Source organism: Palaemon carinicauda, chromosome 19 (assembly GCF_036898095.1).
Source record: "Palaemon carinicauda isolate YSFRI2023 chromosome 19, ASM3689809v2, whole genome shotgun sequence".
Classification (NCBI taxonomy): domain Eukaryota; kingdom Metazoa; phylum Arthropoda; class Malacostraca; order Decapoda; family Palaemonidae; genus Palaemon; species Palaemon carinicauda.
The window spans coordinates 22,635,069-22,657,844 of NC_090743.1; the positions used below are offsets into that span (position 1 = coordinate 22,635,069).

General features: G+C 39.1%; 1 protein-coding gene across 4 annotated transcripts in view; it reads left to right on the plus strand.

The window, feature by feature from the left end:
• The window catches only part of Su(z)12 (Polycomb protein Su(z)12), a 134,140-nt gene that overhangs the window by 24,702 nt on the left and 86,662 nt on the right, over nucleotides 1-22,776 (plus strand). For all 4 annotated transcript variants that reach the window (XM_068393291.1, XM_068393293.1, XM_068393290.1 and 1 more), the window contains exons 3-4: nucleotides 10,926-11,024; nucleotides 12,388-12,469. In XM_068393291.1, coding sequence (XP_068249392.1) covers nucleotides 10,926-11,024; nucleotides 12,388-12,469 — 181 coding nt within the window. The remainder of the gene's footprint in view (nucleotides 1-10,925; nucleotides 11,025-12,387; nucleotides 12,470-22,776) is intronic.

The window sequence follows — 22,776 nt, forward strand, 5'->3', positions numbered from 1 at the left end:
TACCACTATATAAGGGTAAGGGAGATGTGCATGAGTGTTGTAATTCAAGAGGTATTAGTTTGTTGAGTGTAGTTGGAAAAGTGTATGGTAGAGTACTGATTAATAGGATTAAGGATAAAACAGAGAATGCAATCTTGGAAGTACAGGGTGGTTTTAGAAGAGGTAGGGGTTGTATGAATCAGATTTTTACAGTTAGGCAGATATGCGAGAAATATTTAGCAAAAGGTAAGGAGGTGTATGTTGCGTTTATGGATCTGGAGAAAGCATATGATAGAGTTGATAGGGAAGCAATGTGGGATGTGATGAGGTTATATGGAGTTGGTGGAAGGTTGTTGCAAGCAGTGAAAAGTTTATACAAAGGTAGTAAAGCATGTGTTAGAATAGGAAATGAAGTGAGTGATTGGTTTCCGGTGAGAGTGGGGCTGAGACAGGGATGTGTGATGTCGCCGTGGTTGTTTAACTTGTATGTTGATGGAGTGGTGAGAGAGGTGAATGCTCGAGTGCTTGGACGAGGATTAAAACTGGTAGGCGAGAATGACCATGAATGGGAGGTAAATCAGTTGCTGTTTGCGGATGATACTGTACTGGTAGCAGACACAGAAGAGAAGCTTGACCGACTAGTGACAGAATTTGGAAGGGTGTGTGAGAGAAGGAAGTTGAGAGTTAATGTGGGTAAGAGTAAGGTTATGAGATGTACGAGAAGGGAAGGTGGTGCAAGGTTGAATGTCATGTTGAATGGAGAGTTACTTGAGGAGGTGGATCAGTTTAAGTACTTGGGGTCTGTTGTTGCAGCAAATGGTGGAGTGGAAGCAGATGTACGTCAGAGAGTGAATGAAGGTTGCAAAGTTTTGGGGGCAGTTAAGGGAGTAGTAAAAAATAGAGGGTTGGGCATGAATGTAAAGAGAGTTCTATATGAGAAAGTGATTGTACCAACTGTGATGTATGGATCGGAGTCGTGGGGAATGAAAGTGATGGAGAGACAGAAATTGAATGTGTTTGAGATGAAGTGTCTGAGAAGTATGGCTGGTGTATCTCGAGTAGATAGGGTTAGGAACGAAGTGGTGAGAGAGAGAACGGGTGTAAGAAATGAGTTAGCGGCTAGAGTGGATATGAATGTGTTGAGGTGGTTTGGCCATGTTGAGAGAATGGAAAATGGTTGTCTGCTAAAGAAGGTGATGAATGCAAGAGTTGAGGGGAGAAGTACAAGAGGAAGGCCGAGGTTTGGGTGGATGGATGGTGTGAAGAAAGCTCTGGGTGATAGGAGGATAGATGTGAGAGAGGCAAGAGAGCGTGCTAGAAATAGGAATGAATGGCGAGCGATTGTGACGCAGTTCCAGTAGGCCCTGCTGCTTCCTCCGGGGCCTTAGATGACCGCGGAGGTAGCAGCAGTAGGGGAGTCAGCATTATGAAGCTTCATCTGTGGTGGAAATGTGGGAGGTTGGGCTGTGGCACCCTAGCAGTACCAGCTGAACTCGGTTGAGTCCCTGATTAGGCTGAAGGAACATAGAGAGTAGAGGTCCCCTTTTTGTTTTGTTTCATTGTTGGTGTCGGCTACCCCCCAAAATTGGGGGAAGTGCCTTGGTATATAGATAGATAAGCGTTGATATTTAGCGGGGGACCAAATTGAATGCATGGCAGATGCTGCCCGGACACAGCGATCCGTGCTGACTGTGTATATATATATATATATATATATATATATATATATATATATATATATATATATATATATATATTTATAAATATATATGTATGTATATATTTATTATATATATATATATATATATATATATATATATATATATATATAATATGTATCCCATGTTAGTGGATAAAGCGATCAGAACATGGGGATTTTGCACTTGTTTATAAAAATATTCCTGAGTATACTTTATACTGACGGGTACTCTTCAGAATTTACCTACTTGTTGTTAAGATCACTCGAGAGGTACTGTACTGCTTACACCTTGGCAAGTAAATGCAGTGTAGTTCTCTTAATACGGTGAATTGTTAGATTTTTGGAAATCTCTCTTAAAATTATACCCCCACTAGTAGGTTTATAACATGTTATTTTATCAGACTCAAGACATGTGTCCTATAATAGAGTTCGGTGATCGGCCACCACAATTTATGAAAGTCATTGTGCTCTCATAAAGGTCATCAATCTAACTGTATAGAACACATACTTCTACATATTTTTCATACTAGAATTAGGACATTTATACTGTATGTATACTGTGTATATTATATATATATATATATATATATATATATATATATATATATATATATATATATATATACAGTATATATATATATATATATGTATATATATATATATATATATATATATATATATATATATATATATATATATATATATATTTATATATGTGCATATATATATATATATATATTTATATATATATATATATATATATATATATATATATATATATATATATATATTTATATATGTGTATATATATATATATATATATATATATATATATATATATATATATATTATACATATATATATATATATATATATTTATATATGTGTATATATATATATATATAATATATATATTTATATATGTATATATATACAGTATATATATATATATTATATATATATTTATATATATATATATATATATATATATATATATATATATATTTATATGTATATACTGTGTATATATATATATATATATATATATATATATATATATATATATATATATATATATATATATTTATATGTATATACTGTGTGTATATATATATATATATATATATATATATATATATATATATATATATATATATACAGTATATATATATATTTATATATATATTTTTATTTCAAACTTTAAAAATTATCTGTATACTAACGAATATGAATGTTCTTATCTTTAATATCAAACAAATTTTATTGCCTCATAAATTGCGTTTTATGACATCAAAAGAAGAGTTGGTTGAAAAAGTATTTTCCAATATTCAAACCATTTACAAGAATCCCCGTTGGCTGAGTAAACCAGCAATTTATGCAGCTAAGAACAAAGCCATCCATGAACTGACAATATAATTCAGTCCAACATTCAAAGTGATGCAGTCGCGTACAAGTCCGTTGACACTTTTGATGCGGGGGAAGCAGATAATTATCCTACAGAATTTTAGTATTCACTTGATTTGCCTAGCATTCCATGGGACGTGCTGAATTGAGGCCAATTGCTTGGCAATTAGCATGTTTTGTAATATCAACCAGCTAGTTTTGCAACAGCACACGACTTGCAGGAAAAGAATTAATGACTAACATTGTAAAAGAACCTTTCATAGGTGAAGATAGCCTCATTCCTATGATTCCAACGGATATACTCTCTTAATTTTACAGATTTTAATTCCCAGTTCAATTGGTGTTTGCAATCACCATGAACAAAGCTCAGAGCCAGTTATTAGATATTGATTACTTCTCAATTGGACAATATTATATTTTGTGTGTTCTAGAGTTGGGAAACCAGACAATCCCTATATCTGCACAGACAATGTAACAACCAAAAATATCGTCTACCCACAAACATTTTGAAGTTAAACATATGCTCTTTCTCTTTTCTTTCTTTTTTTATTTAAGAAGACTGAGCCATATCAAAGTGTAGCTGGGTATAGCTATATATATATATATATATATATATATATATATATATATATATATATATTTATTTATATTTATATATATATATATATATATATATATATATATATATATATATATATATTTATTTATATTTATATATATATATATATATATATATATATATATATATATATATATATATACATATACATATATATATAATGTATATATATATATATATAATGTATATATATATATAATGTATATATATATATATATATATATATATATATAATTTATATATATATATATATATATATATATATATATATATATATATATATGTATATGTATTGTAGATTTCTTTTAAAGGAATAGGGAGGGTTCTTAGAGGAAGCTACAATACTTCAGTCATTTAGAAAAACCAGGAAAGTTTAAGTGTGCTAATGAAGATTTGAACCGGATGCAAATTCAGGGTGAAAGTTCATTATGCAATTTTATTTTGCCTGTTGCAATTACGGTTGGTGAGTGAGAAAGCAGTTTGCCTTTGCCTCATAATCCCCATTAATTTCTGTTGCCAATCAGTGGTTACCACATGAACTGTGAAGTTGAAATTACTGTACTATTAATTAAGTGAGCATTCTTATTAATTTAATATTTGTTTTTCAATATTTAACTTAGCCGGTGATTATATAGCTGCAACTCTGTTGCTCGACAGACAACTCTACGGAAAAACTCGCCAGCGATCGCTACACAGGTTGCGGGTGTGCCCAACAGCGCCATCTGTCGACCAGATACCCAGCTCTCATGTAAACAAAGACTCAATTTTCTCTCTGTCGACGTGTCGACAAGACGTACTTTACTCGCTGTTGCTAAACTGGAGTTTTTCACATCTATTTGGTGAAGTACTATATTCTAGTTTTGAGCTTTCGCAATGCAGGTGTTTTATCTTCATCTTAAATCTTGAACTCGTTTTGGATAGATTTAATTATGGTGACAAAGAGAGTATGGACTTTCTTTCACTTTTAAATGGCCGACCCTTCCCTTAGACGGAAGTGTGTTTAGGCTTTTAGTAATTATCTTATCACGTTATAAATTATTTATAGATTTTCCTCTCTATATTTTATATCTCTCCGCCTTTATTAGGCCTCTTCGATTAACTTTCCATTTATTATAAACATATAAAAATAAATTTTAATGTTTTGTTTATATGCGACCTTTCCTGAGAGTAGGCGGTCCTAACTTGGAAACCGAAGTTAATCAACGTTGAGCCCTTTATATCGTAATTAGCTTTTAAAGAGCTAAGGATTTAAAACTTTTTAAATGTAATATTTTATGAAAGAATTTCTTTGATAGTCTTCGTACTGTTTTCAAAGATGAACTAACGTTTAGTTTATTTATGCTACGCAGTTGTTGACGTTCAGGACGTTCAACATGCGCTCTATCGTTACGATAGAGAGAGAGTGTATCACGGTTTCACTTTGCAGTAAGAGTAAATCGATTCTAACCTTTTGTTCATTCTTTCTTAGCTTAAATGTTTTAAATTCTATTTTAAAGGAACTTTTTATTTGAAAAACCTTTCAGTTTTTTCCTTTAGTCAAATAACATGTTTTTTTGACGAAATATAATTTGGCTCTTCTCTTAGGTGCGAAATCAAGAGAGAAAGAGAGAGAGAGATAGAGACGGAGGGAGAGAGAGGAGAGAAAACGTTCCGTTCAAGCGGGTAACGTTGTTCTCGAGTTACTCTCGTCCCTAGTCTCTGTACGGGGAGGAAGGATAAAACGTTTTTAGTTTTTTATTCTCGTCCCCAGGCTATGTGCGGTGAGAGATTGAAACGTAGTTTATATGAACTAGTGTTTAGTCTCTTTCCCAGCCACTGATTTTTTTATCTTAAAATATGTTTTCTGTTTTATGCTGGTATTAATGAGCTTGCATTATACGACTGATTTCGCAATTACTACCGTTTAATGAAGGGTAGAATTGCGTGTTTCAGGTAGAAATCAGTGAAATAAGTGCAAAACAGAAAATCGAAGTGATAAAGTGATATGCGCAAAGTGTTACAGTGTTGCGTCCGAGGGTTCGTCTGTTCGTGCCTGTCGTTCACCTAGTCCGGGACCTCTTGCATGCTCCCAAGTCCAGGGGAGAAGTAATGTCAAACGACTTATGGGTTCGAGAGGCCTTGATCAACGAACAGACGTTTCCCTCTATGGTATCGGGTGTATCTTACCAAGATCTCCCCTACCATAAGACGAGAGAGACGTTGTTTCTCCTCGTCATCCGAAGGCTTTTCGCATAAGAAACCTGTCACAAGGTTTCGAAGCCCTTAAGCAAAAGTCAGTCCTTTCAGGACAGGTCCAGCGTCCTGGTTACAGCCATTAGGACAGCTCTGACCCTATGCAGTCATCGGATAACTGCTCGCTGCCTAACAAAAGCGTAACACAGACTCCGAGAGTCTTTTTTTGTTGGCAAAGTGTTGCGGTCACAGGCGTTACCCTCGTCTCTTACCACAACCATTTCCGTTGATCCTTAATGGGTTGTATGGCAAGACATGCAGTATATGCTTGCCTCCCTTATGGAAGACTATTCTGCCGATTAGTCCGTTGAGTCTAGCCGTTTATCTCATCGATATCCTGGCTTTCAGCCAACCTAACGTTCCTTTGTGCTTACTGTTGACGTTGGCGTAGCTAAGTCACGTCACTCAGGTTGTTTAGAACCACACTCGATGCGGTCTCGTGTGGTTTTTCAGCCGCATTTGGACGTTAGGCCACTTGCTGATGCTCCTGTTGACGTTCAAGACGTTCACTAACAATCGGAGTTGACTTGTTTTGACGCTGTGCGTCAACCTCCGCATTCTAGAGTTGTTTTGACTGCTCAGTCTAGGCAGTCAAAGCAGTCTCGAGTGGACGCTGTGCGTCCTCACGCACCTGTTGTGGTTAACAGTTCAGTTGTTGACAGTTCACAGACTGTCAAGCAGTTACATGACGTTGCGTTCTGGTCCGCTACTAATGCACCAGTGAGTGTGGACTCTGCTTGTAAAGCATTGCCACCACGGTAGTTCTCTCCCTTGCTTGAGACTCAGCTTTTTTCGGACAAGGTTCCTGTAGATGAGGAAGTTGCTGTTCCCCCTCCTACTGATATTCCCTTGAGGACTCTGTCAGATGGGGAGGAGCCTAAAGCTGCTTAGCCCCCTATGGACTTTAATTAAATCATGGTGATTTTTTTTAAGGATCTTTGTCCGGATCTTTTTGTAACTGCTGCTCCTCGTTCGCCTAAACGTCAGAGCTTACACTAGGCCTAGCTACTTCGAAGCCGTTGTTTTTAAGCTAGTGCTCTCTCGCTCTCCTAGAGAGCTTTACGTTGGCTAGGCGACTGGTTTTTCACCAGGAGGAGTTTGGGGGATACAGCCTTTGCTTTCCCTTCTTTTAAACTGGCTTATAGAGCGAGAGTCTGATATGATACGAGAGAAGTTCTCGGCTTGGGAGTTCATGCCTCTGCCCAGATAGACTTCTCAAATCTCGTAGACTCTCCCTGGCGCCTGGCCAGGAGACGCTCCAAGTTTTTTACAGGTCAACTTCACAGCTGTTTTAGAGCCTTTGAAGTTTTGCTGTACAATTATGTTATGCATAAACAAGGCTTTCAGGGATGGAAAGCGGTACCGCCTCAGTCGCTAACCCCGTCTGTGGCCGCACCTGCTCCCGTAGACCCTAAATGGGCTTTGCTGCAAGACATGCAGTCCAAGCTTGCGTTCTTGATAGAGGACTTTAATGCGGAGAAGGTTGCTACCGAACCTTCTGGCCAACAACCTTCCAACCGGTCGGTTGTGCGCCCTGTTGACGCTGAGGTAACCTACTCGCGTCTGCCAGTTGAGGTGGTTCCTCCACCGATGCGACCCAGTGTGGGTTGCCAGCCGCACGTTGTCGTTAAGCGACGCTCGGAGGTGGTTGTTGACGTTCAGGACGTTCAACAACCAGCAGAGGTGACTTGTTTTGACGCAGTGCGTCAACCTCAGCAACCCGGTAGGGTGTTGACTGCACAACCCAGACGGTCTAGACAGTCTCGGGTTGACGCTGTGCTTCCTCGCGCACCCATGGTTGTTGACAGTTCACAGACTGTGCAGCAGTTCCATGATGTTGCGTCCGGCTCCGTCACGCATGCACCAGTGCGACCGGACTCAGCGAGCCAGACGTTGCCCACTCCGTTGCCGTTTCCTCATCAGTTTTCGGATGAGGAACCCTCTGATGAGGACGTTGCTGAACAACAAGACGATCAGCCCCCAGAATAGATCAAGCCCTGCTATCCATCCAGAAGATGCTGCAGAAGGAACGCTGCTCAGTCAGGCTGTGGATGAGTCTGGTAGGGACGCTGTTATCCGTAGAACAATTTGTGTCACTAGGAAGACTACTCCTCCGTCCTCTCCATACCATCTAGCTTTTCTCTGGAAAAAGGACAAGACGCTAGAAGCGGTCTCGATCCCGGTTCCGAAAAGATAAAGTCTTGTCTGACTTGGTGGAAGGACAATATCAACCTAAGAGAGGGTCTTCCCCTGGCTGTTCAGACTCCCAACCACGTTCTCTTCTCGGACGCATCGGACGTGGGCTGGGGCGCGACACTAGACGGTCGGGAATGCTCAGGACTGTGGAACTCGAGTCAGAGGAGCATGCATATCAACAGCAAGGAGCTGTTGGCAGTACATCTGGCCTTGAAAAGCTTCAAGTCTCTCCTTCGAGGCAAAGTGGTGGAAGTTAACTCTGACAACACCACGGCCTTGGCGTACATCTCCAAACAAGGAGGTACCCACTCACTGACGTTGTACGAGATCGCAAGGGACCTGCTCATCTGGTCAAAAGGTCAAGACATCTCCCTAGTAACGAGGTTCATCCAAGGCGACTTGAACGTCATAGCAGATTGTCTCAGTCGGAAAGGGCAAGTAATTCCAACCGAATAGACCCTCCACAAGGATGTGTGCAAGAGACTTTGGGCCACTTAGGGTAAACCATCCATAGATCTCTTTGCAACCTCGCTGACCAAGAGGCTTCCAATCTATTGCTCTCCAGTCCCGGACCCAGCAGCAATACATATAGATGCTTTCCTCCTAGATTGGTCACATCTGGATCTCTACGCATTCCCACCGTTCAAGATTGTCAACAAGGTACTGCAGAAGTTCGCCTCTCACGAAGGGACAAGGTTGACGTTAGTTGCTTCCCTCTGGCCCGCGAGAGAATGGTTCACCGAGATACTTCGATGGTTAGTAGACGTTCCCAGTAGTCTTCCTCTAAGGGTAGACCTTCTACGTCAGCCACACGTAAAGAAGGTACTCCAAAGCCTCCACGCTCTTCGTCTGACTGCCTTCAGACTATCGAAAGACTCTCGAGAGCTAGAGGCTTTTCGAAGGAAGCAGCCAGTGCGATTGCTAGAGCAAGGAGAGCTTCTTCCATTAGAGTCTACCAATCGGAGTGAGAAGTCTTCCGAGACTGGTGCAAGTCAGTTTCTGTATCCTCGACCAGTACCTCTGTAGCTCAAATAGCTGTTTTTCTCTTATACCTGAGAAAAGGACGATCCCTTTCAGCTCCCACTATCAAGGGCTACAGAAGCATGTTGGCATCGGTCTTCCGGCATAGAGGCTTAGATCTTTCCAAACATAAAGATCTGCAAGGTCTCCTTAAGTCTTTTGAGACCACCAAGGAGCGTCGTTTGGCTACCCCTGGATGGAATTTAGACGTGGTACTAAGATTCTTCATGTCAGACAGGTTGGAGCCGTTACAATCAGCCTCCCTGAAAGATCTCACTCTTAAGACTCTTTTCCTGGTATGCTTAGCCTCGGCTAAAAGAGTCAGTGAGATTCATGCCTTCAGCAAGAACATCGGATTTTCGTCAGAAAAAGCCACTTGTTCGCTACAACTTGGTTTTCTAGCCAAAAATGAGCTGCCTTCTCGGCCTTGGCCTAAATCTTTCGATATCCCCAGCTTATCGGAGATCGTAGGCAATGAACTAGAAAGAGTCTTATGCCCTGTTAGAGCTCTTAAGTTCTATTTAAAGCGTACTAAACCTTTACGAGGCCAATCTGAAGCTTTATGGTGTTCAGTTAAGAAACCATCCTTGCCTATGTCAAAGAATGCTTGGTCAGTCTTTATCAGATTGTTAATACGAGAAGCTCATTCACATCTGAGTGAGGAAGACCGAACTTTGCTTAAGGTGAAGACGCACGAAGTTAGAGCTGTAACAACTTCCGTGGCCTTTAAGCAAAATATATCTCTGCAAAGTATAATGGACGCAACCTATTGGAGAAGCAAATCAGTGTTCGCGTCATTTTACTTGAAAGATGTCCAGTCTCTTTACAAGAACTGCTACACACTGGGACCATTCGTAGCAGTGAATGCAGTAGTGGGTGAGGGCTCAACCACTACAATTCCCTAATTCCTTATCCTTTTAATCTGTCTCTTGAAGTGTTGTTTTTTTATGGGTTGTCCGGAAGGCTAAGAAGCCTTTCGCATCCTGGTTGATTTGGCGGGTGGTCAAAGTCATTTCTTGAGAGTGCCTAGATTAGGGGTTTGATGAGGTCCTGTTGTATGGGTTGCAACCCTTGATACTTCAGATCCTAGGGGTCGATCAGCATCCTAAGAGGATCGCGAGGCTCCGTAAGGAAGACGTACTTAAAAGGCAGAGTAATTGTTCAAGTCGACTTCCTTACCAGGTACCTATTTATTTTGTTTTTGTTATTTTGATAACTTCTAAAATGAAATAAAAAACTCTTAGCTCATAAAAGTGTAAACATATATTACTGGTCTCTACCCACCATCCTGGGTGTGAATCAGCTATATAATCACCGGCTAAGTTAAATATTGAAAAATTTTATTTTGATTATAAAATAAATTTTTGAATATACTTACCCGGTGATTATAAATTAAATGACCCTCCCTTCCTCCCCAATAGAGACACAGTGGGACGAGGAGAAAATTGAGTCTTTGTTTACATGAGAGCTGGGTATCTGGTCGACAGATGGCGCTGTTGGGCACACCCGCAACCTGTGTAGCGATCGCTGGCGAGTTTTTCCGTAGAGTTGTCTGTCGAGCAACAGAGTTGCAGCTATATAATCACCGGGTAAGTATATTCAAAAATTTATTTTATAATCAAAATAACATATTTATTTGTTATTTCTTTGATTATAATCATTTGAGTTCCCCATGTGAGGACATAACATATATTTGTCATTTCTTGTTATTGTGATAGAAAATTGAGTTGCACTTTAAGGTAGGCTCAGTTATTTACAATATTTCTTATTTTTCAGCCAATATTTTTACAACGTACACTATACTACATGCGGGGGCGGATGAGCAGAAGTCATAAAAATCGTATGTCTTTCAAATTAGATTATCTTTTAGATAAGGTAAGTATTCCAGGTGTCTTTCGAATTTTTGTTTTGAACTTCAAAGAACCAGATTTTATGAAGATCCGGAAGCATTTTTAGAAAATGTAGAAACCAGAGATAACTAAGAGGAAACAGAATAAGGAAAACTAATTTATGAAGCCAAACTTTAGTGAACTTCAGTACAGATTTCCTACAGTATTTTTATTTCATTTAGAATTTTAAGAGTAAACATAAAATTTCGTTGAAAACACTTTAATACAGTAGGTAAGAAGAGTACAGTAAATAAAAACACATCCGACAGCAAACAGTGATATATCTAAGTGCACATATAAAGAAAGTTTACATAGGATTTAGGTAGAAATTTAGTTTATAAATTTATCTGTAAGGCTTTTATGTTTTCTTTTGAGTGTGATTTTTAAAGCAGATAAAGAGAACTTTAGCATTGAATTTGATTTTATTTTAAATATTTTGAAATATTTTTAGTATTTACAAATACAGTACCATTCAAATGGTATAAATCTTTTAGTCTAGGAACATGTTGGTGTTTTGATTGATTTTTTTAATCAGATTAAGATAAGTTCTGTATTAAGCTTTACCAAACATATGGTGAGGGTTTTAATAGTGTTAAATACTTTTAGTATAAGCAGTTAAGATAAGGTCAAGTAAAATATTGTAAGATAAAGACTAGTAAAAGGTAAGTATTATTTATTTTTCAGACTTAATGGAATGTGTTATTAGCTGGGCTAGAATTTCATTTCATCAATGTACACATTCCCACTCAATTTAGAGTGCTGGGTGGCTTAAAATGCTCCAGTGCTTTTCTCTTTAACCCTTTTACCCCCAGGCTATTTGGAAATTTCCAACCCTTAACCCCCAGGGGGTTATTTGTTTCCCAGCACATTTTGCAGTATATTTTTTTTAAATTGCTCTAACAGTCTTAATTTTTGTCATAGAGAGGTCAGGTTGGTCTCATTCTCTTGGAAAATGCCTGAATTTTCTCAAAAAATTATCAGAAATATGAAAAAAAAATTTGTATAGCATTTTTTCGCGAGGACGTACCGGTACGTCCATGGGGGTAAAGGGATGGCTTTTGTGAAACGTACCAGTACGTCCTTTGGGGGTAAAAGGGTTAAGATAAATCTCCTTGAAATAAATTTTTCCATTAATTTTATTCATTCTTTGTTAATTCATTCATTCTTTGTCTACTGATGTAAATGGGTGGAATTTTATGCGTTGACAAGCATTCTTCTAAGAATACTGTATGTCAAAGCATTTGCTAATTATTCAAGGTTTTCTTTCATGCAGGAGAAAGACAGTCATCCGATACTAATTTTGTGTTGAGGCAACATAAAGTTATCATGATTTCTAATGCCTCTTCCAGGTAACGCAGAAGAGTGAACGCCAGAGTGAACGACCTGCAAGTTTTCTCAACCTTTCTTTTAGCGGTTTTCATGATAGCAAATGTGAGTAACATTTCAAGTTCCAAACAGTAAGTTTCCACAATATGAACCTTCAGTCATACAAGTGCAATGAGTTAGAAGTTATTTGAATAAGTGGAAAGCTAAAAATTTTGGCATTTTCATAGTAAACATTTGTTAGGTTAGTTTGCCTCTGCTGCCTGTTGGTAAGCAGAGCATTGTTACAGTATTGCTTACTCTCGGTCGTAGGTAGGCTTAGCAACAAGTTTTGTGTTATTCGTTGTACTTTACAGTTTTTTGCTTGTTTTTGTGAGATTACTGCAATATTTTAAACCAAGGAAGTTTGTTATTAAGCTTAAAGATAATGATGAGCTTACAGGTACTGTTAAGAGTTGTCAGGCTGTATTAATGATTGCCAAATAATAACAGGGCCGGAACAGGTGCAAAGATTGTTGTCATTGCAAGTTTATATACAAAGAAATATTTTTTTAGATGAATACTTATTGTTCACAGTGGCTGCTATAATGCGTTTGTGTGACTTGGTTTTCATTCCAAAAGTTTTAAGATGGTAACGTGAATAAATGCACTATAGGCAAGATTATTAAGAACAGGAACAGAGTAAGTTTTAATTAAAATGAAATAAAACTACTGTATGTAAAAATTTGTTACAGTTGCATGAATTTACTCTCTAGTGGTAGCAAAATTAGCTTATTATAAACATCTGAAGAAATTAATTCTGATTGGTTGTAAATATGTAAGATAAATAAGAAATTAAATACTATTTCATTAACTTTTAAAGCACTTTATATTTAAGAAATAGCTGTAGGAACTTTTTGATACATACATAGACTAGCTTTCTAGAGGCAGCAAAATCAACTGATTGAGAATAGATAAAAACAAATTGGTCAGTTATTTGTTATGAACATGCAACTTAAGTCAATGATTGAATAGAAATCCATTAATTTATTTTTATTTATACACTGATATCCTTTGCACTTTTGCAACCAACAATTGACCATTTTTCCCCAATTTTTAGTTGGCCGATTTAGCTACCTCTAGAGAGCTAGGCAATGTAGTAAAAATTCCTAAAGTTATTTTTACATAGTGAGGTGATTTAGAAGTTAATAGAGTTTAATGTAATTTCTGTGTGAGATTTTATGTATTGGTATTTCCTTTTATGTACAAATAGCTATGATTTCATGGTACACAAGTTGGCAAACAAGGGAAAGGAAGCAATATCAGTGGACTGAGAAAATTGGAAGAAATTACTTGAAGAAATCACTTATAACTATTGGTTATTAAAATGCCATGAAAGTTAGAAAGGAAATACAAATTAGTTGGATATTAAAAGCATTGAACAAGGTAAAACCTAGGAATTCTAGATACTTACATTTGCTTGCTTACGACCGGTAGAGAGATCAGGCGACTGTAATTAGTGTAGAGTAGCGAGCTGAGATGTCATCAGCTTGATGTCTAGTCTAACAGTGTTAGGTGTTTCGATACAAACCAACTTGGAAGGCTTCTTGTTAGTATCTTGGAGACTTTCTATACTGTATTCATTATCTCAATATACCCGAGAAATATGGTTTGATGTCACTTAACAATACTGTACTGTAAATACTTTATATGGTATAGAGGCATTTGAGAAAAAGCACTGTTTGGAGTGATGAATTCAGCATTGTTTACCTCTTTATGCTTGATTCTTGCAATGAAGTTTTATGTTTTTTTCAGCATAATTTTTCCTATGTTAATTTTCTTTGTCCTTTTATCATTGGTCTTAGGTAATCAGGGATTAAAGTTTGGTCTTTCATTTGATATACAGTAAACTTTTTTTAGCATGGCAGATTTGCGCCGACTCGGAGGGGTACAAGTTTCCTAATAGCTGATTTGTTGGAAGTATTTTTGTCCAAATACCATAATTGTTTTCAAATAATTACCAAGTAATGTGAATCAAAACTTATTTACTAACCTAAATTTCTCCCTCAGATACAGTATAGGTTTTGTTGAATAATGTTAACGAATAAACATATAAAGTATTTTGATGGTATGTCTACATTTAATAATAACATCCGCCAAAGTCAACGACAGGAGGTTGTTTTCGGGTGCACGCTGCATAGATTTGTAACTTTTCTTGTATTCAACACAAATTGGAATAGCTTACAGTAAGCCTTAGAAAACCATGTTATAAACTTTCTTTGAATACCGAAATCTACCAAAAATGTGGAATTGATAAAACTTTCTATCGGTAAAAATAGTGGGAGGTAAAAGGAACATTCTACTGTTCAACACTGAAGCGGAGATGGAAGGGAGAAGGAGGGGTATAACAGTTGTAACTCGGCGGTGAAATTATGAATTCGTTTAATTTTGATTTTTATGCAACACTACAGTATCTTCAACACGATAATACTGTATTGCTATTACAAAAATCTAAACCTATACAAAAAAGTAGTAAACCCTTTCTATATGGAGTTTCATTATAGTCCTATAATGCAAGTCCGTATAGAAAGAGATACGAGAGAGATGTCAGGTGAGATGTTGGAACACATAATATATGCATGTGTGTGTATAAGTTACATATTTTACATAATGCACAAGAATCTAAACCTTTACAAAAAATATAGCAAACCCTTTTTATAAGGACTTCCATCATAGGCCTATGATGTAAGTTCGTATAGAAAAGGTTTGCTATTTTTTCGTAAAGGTTTAGATATTATTAATAACAATATTTTTGGTTTGAGGATACTTTATGATATATTTATTCGTTATCATTATTCTTTGACAAAACCAATATCTGAGGAAGAAATTTAGGTTAGTATCATAAATAAGTTTCGTTTCACATTACTTGGTAATTATTTGAAAACAATGACGGTATTCACCCAAAAATACTTCCGACTAATCAGCTATTTGGAAACTTTTCCAAGCTAAAAGGGCACTCCTGCGAGGTGCAAATCTACCTTACAAGAAAAAATTGACTACAGGTCATAAGTTGTCTCTTGTACTGTATGGTTTCTTTAGATTCCATATAGAATTAATCTGTCTACTTCTCTCAATGCTTATTTCAAAATTGGTAGAGACCAGATAAGAATGAAAATCATGGCTTCTACATTATTGAACTCTGTTTAAAAGTCAATTGAATGTAATAGGTATGAAATAACAAAAATTGCATCCATTTCTAGTCCACTGTAGGACAAAGGACTCTGACATGTCATTTTATGTCTGGGGTTTAGACAGTTTTCATCACCACACTGGCCAGTGCAGATTGGTGATGGTGGGAGATTTTTGTCTGATCGCTCAAAGGAAACCAACTTAGTATGGGTGGCCCTGACTAAAACAGCTCTACTGATCACGGGGATACACAAATGCTTTCACTATTTTAAGGGATCCCCACTCAGAAAGGGAATAGATATACAGATCTCCCGAAATAAATGAAATAATGTTTACGGAAAAGAATTTTTTCATCAATTGTTGAGGCCTTCATTTTACCTTTATATACTCTAGCTGAAATGGATGGATTAATACAGTACAAAATATTTTTGTTTGTCCAAGAGAACCACCAGTAATGAATTTGTTCATACAAAATTAATTACAAGAGCTGAAATTGTGGCCGCGATGTCCCCGTACGTGCAAGTTCTGAAATGAAGATGAATAAGGTAGAGTAGCCATGTAGGCTGTGTTGGGAAGGCACTTATGCTAGGTTAATCTCATTTAGAGCAAATTGATCTTAGATTAGCTAGAAGAGCTGTTTGATCCAAGTTTCATAAGCTTCCCAGGGTTCCAGCCAATCTAGCAAGTAGCATTTCCTTCCATTGACACTCTAAAATTCTACTTTCCAATGAGCAACAAAGCTACATCCTTTCAGGTTGACTTGTCAGTCTGTAGGCAGATAAACAAACGCCTTAACAGACGAACAAACTCCCTAAACAGATGAACAAACTCCCTAAACAGATGAACAAACTCCCTAAACAGGCAAAAAACTCCCTAAACAGGCAAAAAACTCCCTAAACGGACTAAATACTCCCTAAACAGGCTTCCAAACTTCCTTAAAGAAGGTACTTCATTCTCTGTCTATGTGTCACAACCCATGGCCTCCATCTAGGTAGCATTGGGCATGCTTGTTGACTTCTCGATCACTGGTGTATTGTCTTTAGAATACTGGGTTAAGTTCTTAAGGATTTCTCTCACCGGTTGGCTGATCTACATGTTGAAGTGTAACATGGCTTTTAATCTATTCAAAAGTTTTGGCAAAGACCAGTCTAGTTTTGTAGAATGATCTGGCATTGAACTCTTTCTTACGCATTTCGAAGGTTAAGGCAACAGTTGAGAAAAGGGGTTCTAATGGCTAGAAAACCTTATCCTTCAGGTAATCTCCATAGGTGTGTGGAAAACTCAGAAGTTTTTCATTCCTCAACTGGGAGCTTAACCTTCTTCCTTAAGAAGATTTTTGGAGCCTGCAGACATCTTTATTGTGTATACAAAACATGAAAATATGAAGTGCGATAAGCGCACAGTATACAACACTTACCCCTAAGATACTTTTAAACTGGCAAATATCTACTTTATAAACAGTAATAAATTTACAAATACAGTACTGTTATGATACAGGGGGATTATATATAATGCACTTATTTATCACATAACTACTGTATAGCAATTGAAAAGAATTTTGCTTGTATTCAGCCTAATAACTATAATATAGTGGAGCATTTCAAATTTAAATAAACACATCCCATTTTGACCGATTAAAAATAAACCATATCTGGTTGTTTGATAGGTTTAACAATTCGACCTGACCTATTCATAGATGGAGGGACATTATTGAAATTAGTAGACTCAGACAAAGTGGTAGGACTCTGGATATTTGAGTTGGGAAGGATATTAGGCTTTGGATGAGAAGTAGGACACGGTAAGGAATTTGGGAGGAGGGATTACTGTATGGCAGAGGTGATGAAGCAGAGGCTGGTTGGCTTAGGTTCAACCATGACTCATGTGTGGACAAGAACTTTCCCATTTCTTGTTACTATATTGTCATTATCAGTAGAAACATCATATGACCTAGGGCTGTCCAGTTTCTGCACGACCTCACTATAGCGTCCTTGGTCTCTTATACACTCCTCAATTTACAAACATATGGCGATACAAACACAAATCTAACTGAAATCATGATTGTTCTGTCACTAAATACAAACCAATGCTATTTATTGGGGATTTTACTTTCGGCGAAGCTGAAAGATAAGCCTTTAGACTTTCAGCGAGGATTTACTATCCACCCGCTAGTTAGCGGTGGTGTGGGCGTTAGTTGCTACCTCGCTCACTCACACACCTGGGCTGTGAACCCACTTTGCTTTTGGCTTTGGAAGAGACACATCTCTCTCTCCGCTCCATTTTTGATTACTTAAAGGCCATTTGATTTGATTTCTTAAACTTAGGTTTTTTCTTTATATACAGTGGAACCTCTACACACGAACGTATCTACATCCGAATTTTCCAACATCCGAAGTAAAATTCGAGCAAATTTTTGACTCTACACCCGAATTTTATTTCGACACACGAAGTAGCAATTTTCGTCGTACCGGTTGTATCCGAATTTTTCGACACGCGAAGTACAATTCGAACACGTTCCTACTCTACACCCGAATTTTTTTCTCGACACCCGAAGTAAACAATACTCGTATGCGTAGTCGGTGCTCATAGCGCTTGATGTGTTTTTTATTTCCGCCAATAGAAGGCAGCACTTCAACCTCGGAGGGACCCTCAATTAGCGTGGCTCTGGTCAGTCCTCTGTTCTCGTTGGCTTTATGTGGTTGTGCCCTGTGCGTTCTGCTATAAATTGTGTTTTAATCGTGATTTTTTACATTCATCCTTTTACGGTATTTTACGAAAATCATGGGTCCTAAAAGGCTTAGTTTTGCAAGTGGTAGTGGTAGTGGTGAGAAAAGGAATAAGGGAATGCTTTCTTTAGAAGTAAAGCAAGGAATTATTGAAAAGCATGAGCGTGGCGTCCGTATGAGTGAACTTGCAATAAGTTCCGCGCAAATAAAAGAGGTGTTAGGAAAATATCAAGACGTGGTCGACTTCATCGACAAATACCATCCAAAGAAATTGCAGGTTTGTCGTGTAGCTGCGCAGTTTGATGATGTTTCCCTAACTTATTTTCGAAACATTCTGAAAAGCTGTACCAAGCAACTTTCTATCGATAGCTTCTTTAAAAAAACTACGAAGCGAACTCGTGATGAAGAGGAAGGAAGTGGTTCAAAGAAAACAGCAAAGAGTGAAGAGAAAAAAATTCAATCAATTTTAAGTGTAGAGAGTGAAAGTGATTAAAATTAATCATCAAAAAGAAAAAAAGAAAATGTAAAAAAAAAATATAAATTATAAAAAAAAAAAGCTAAGTTATGTTAAAGTTCACTTAGTGTAAGTTAGAATAAGTTACGGTAGTGTACGTTTATCGTAATTAACCTCTCTACCTCCTCGCCGCCCGTCCGTCTCCTCTCTGCATAGCAAGACTAACAACACCTGCGCTGGAGTTTCTAAGGTAAAGTGACGCTAAAAACCCGTTTCTTATTTATCATTTTTTGCTAATTCTTCTTATTTACATGTCTATTCTTCTTATTTACATGTCTATTATCTAATTTAGTGTTCATTATTCTCATGGGAAAATTATGTGTAGTAGTTTATTAAGAAGTTATCATAGGTTTTTGGGCTCAACCACGGATTAATCCTATTTCAATGTATTCTTATGGGAAAATTCGTTTCGACATCCGATCAATTTCTACATCCGAAGTTGGTTCTGGAACGGATTAAATTCGTATGTAGAGGTTCCACTGTACATGAAAACATTCTTGTAATTTTTTATATATATTTAAGCTTTTCATTATAGTGAATGTTGCTGTTTGTGTGACAGCGTAATGCGGCAAATTCTCAAGGGTGGAGAACCTTCTCTTATGTTCTTCCCCCCCCCCCCCCCCTTTGACGACAGACAACCTGTAGGCTGGTGGCTTTGCCTCTCGACCACTCTATAGAGGTTCTTACCAGAGGAGTCTCCTTCGAGATACTCTCCAGAGTCTCTGTCTCCTCCTCTGCATCGGAGATCCTTAACCAGGAGAAGGTCGCAAATTATGCCATGCAGGCTACTTCGTAGCTAGATCTCTGGTAGGGGTCTGTGGGACACCTCATCAGGACCGAGGACTGGTCTAAGGAGACCACGAAGAGGTTGATGGAGACTTTTATATTAACAGTAACCAGAACCATCGAGTTCCACTCCCACCAGGTAGTAAACCTGTGGGTGAACATGATCCATTGGCGAAGGGACTCGGTAATAGAAAGGTTTCATCGACAGGAACCCCAAGCAGAGGTAACGAGACTTGAAAATCTAGTCCCGACTGTTCCTCTCTGTTCAGGCTGGAAGACGTTGAGGGGGTGGCAGAGAGATGGAGGAAGTCCAGTCAGGATTCCCTACTCCATAGGGCCCATACATCTCGTCCCTATCGCCCTCTTCTCCCACAGAAGAAACAGCAGCAGCCATCAAAACCGCTGACTAACAGGACTTCAACAATGGTGAATTCAACAACCCAAAAGTGTCGAAGAAGCCCTTTCCAGCTAGAGAGTGGAAGAGCTCTAAGTCCTCTCATGGACGTAAGAGTAGCAGAGGGAGCAGCTTGTCCACCAGTGGGGGGACGCCTGCAATGCCGCTGGGAGAAGTGGCTGCAACTTGGGGTCGAACCGTGGACAGTCTCCGTGACTCATTCGACGGGTCCCCAAGCTTTTTCAGTTGACTCTTTCTTGTGAAAAAGACATTTGGTGACTGAGACCAGTCATCGACCTCTCAGCCCGGAACAAGTTTGTCAGACAAACTCCGTTGAGGATGAAGACTGCAGACGCGGTCAGACAAGCAGTAAGACCATAGGACTTCATGTGCACACTGGATCTCAAGGACGAATACTTCAAAATCCCAGTTCATGCGTCTTCAAGGAAGTATCTAAGCTATACTCGACAACAAGAAATACCAGTTCAAGGTGCTGTGCTTCGGTCTTTCCACGGCACCTCAGGTCTTCACGAGAGTGTTCTCCCCTGTGTCATCCTGGGCTCATGGAGTTGGCTGATCTTAGCAGTCTAGGTGGCAATCGTTCTTCAACACTAAGAGGGACATCTGGCGCTTTGCCAAGATCTGGGTATTGTGGTAAACCTCAAGAAGTTGTCCCTGCATCCCTCTCAAAGACTGGTATACTGTACTTAGGTATGATCAATAACACTGAACATCAAAAGTCTTCCCATCAGACGACAGGGTGCAGTGGCTGAGGAAGGTAGCAAGACCCTTCCTCAGACGAGAAGAGCTTCCAGCCTAACAATGATTGTGTCTCATAGGTCACCTATCATCCCTGCCCATCTAGTGGCCAACAGTTGCCTGTCTAGTGGCCAACAGCAGCCTCATGATCCAATCTCTCCAATGGCTGCTGAAGTCCAGGTGGAATCAGACCAGCGATTCCCCGGACATTCTAGTCCCCACAGGAATAGAAGAGCAAACGGACCTCAGGTGGTGGGTGATAGACAAGAACCTCCGCCTGGGAATCGACCTTCTCGTTCTCCCTCCAGAATTGATGCTCTATTCAGATGCATTAAAAGAAGGGTGGGGGCCCATGTGCTGCACCTCACGGCCTCATGCCTCTGGTCCAAGTCCGAAGAGTACCAGCACATAAATCTCTTGAGAGATGAGGGCAGACTTCGTACCTCTCCAATAGTTCTAGTAGTTCGTGTCGGGTCACTGCGGGGTATTGATGAGCAACAACACTACTGTAGTGGCTTACATAAACATACAAGACTTAGCTTTTCACAGCCTCCATCCCATTTAGCAGTAGAGATACTGAGATGGGGGAGAAGACAACTCACTATTGGCCCGCTTCATTCCAGGCAAGAGGAATGTGCTCGCGGACAATTTGAGCAGTGACTTGGATAGTGGACTCGCAAGTGGTCTTTGAATCATTTAGTAGCAACAACGTCCTGACTTTGTGGGTTTTCCCCGACTGTGGACTTGTTCACGACGTCCCTGAATCTCAGGCTCTCGCTTTATTGCTCCCCAGTCCCTGATCCCCTGGCTCTCTGCCAAGATGCATTCCAACAACATCGACATGTACGCCTCTCCCCTTGTTCTGTCTGATTAGAAGAGTGCACAACAAGACCAAAGCATCCGACAATCTCTCTATGACTCGTAACACTGCTATGGCATCACAGAGTGGTTTTCGGACCTTCTGCAACTCCTGGCGGAGCTTCCGAGAGAACTCCCTCCACAACACGATCTACTCAAATAGCCACATATGAACATCATCCGGAAAGCCATAGCTTTGCTACGACTTCATGCCTTGAGACTATCCAGCACCTCACTTAGAGAAGATTTTCGCAACAAGCTACAAGAAGGATAGCTGGAAACCTCTGACTATCCTCAACTTCATTCTACCAGGCTAAGTTAACTGTCTTTTGCGGTTGGTGTCGTGGAAGGGGTATCTCTCCTCGATGCTACTATTCCAACAATAGCGGAGTTCCTTGTGCAACTTCAGGAGGAAATGCTCCTCGGTTTCGGCAGGGAAAGGCTACCGCTCAGCCTTGAGCCTTGCCTTTAAACGGAAAGGAGTCAATTTTTCTTCCTCATAGGAACTTTCTCTCCTCATATGAAGCTACGAGCTTACCTTGCCCCCAGTCAGAAGTTAAACCTCCTCCTTGGAACGTGGTTTGCTTCCTTCAGTCTCTGAAGGGTGCTACATACAAACCATTACGCTAGGCAACATCGCCAGCTAACTTTTAAGACGGTGTTCCTACTTGCCTTGGCTTCGGCCAGAAAAATTAGAGAACTGTATGGTCTTTCTAATGACATCGCCCATTCAAGGGGAGAGGATAGGTAAATTTCGTCCCTGAGTTTAATGCCAAGACTCAAAATCCGGGAGTTGTGGATCCTAGATTCTGCCCTTGCGGATTGAGAGTCTTCGTACTGTAACCGATGATCCATATCAGTTGTTACTATGACCAGTAAGGAGTTTGAGGTATCACCTTAAAAGAACATTAGCAGCTCGCCCCCAAGTGTCAGCACTCTTTGCCAGCCATGGAGAAGGTCAAGAGGAGGGTTCCGAAGAACAGGGTCATTCATCTGTCCCTGAATCCTGACCCTCCTCCAACACGATGACCCAGAGCTCATGATATCAGGGGCATTGCAATGTCCCTGGCATTAAAAAAAACTACTCTGTGGTGCAGGTATTGCAAGCGAGCATGTGGGAGTATCAAACGACCCTCGCCACCCACTACCTGCAAGATGTGACCCACAAAAACAAGGAGACATTCTTTATTGGTCCTGTGGTGACTGCACAACA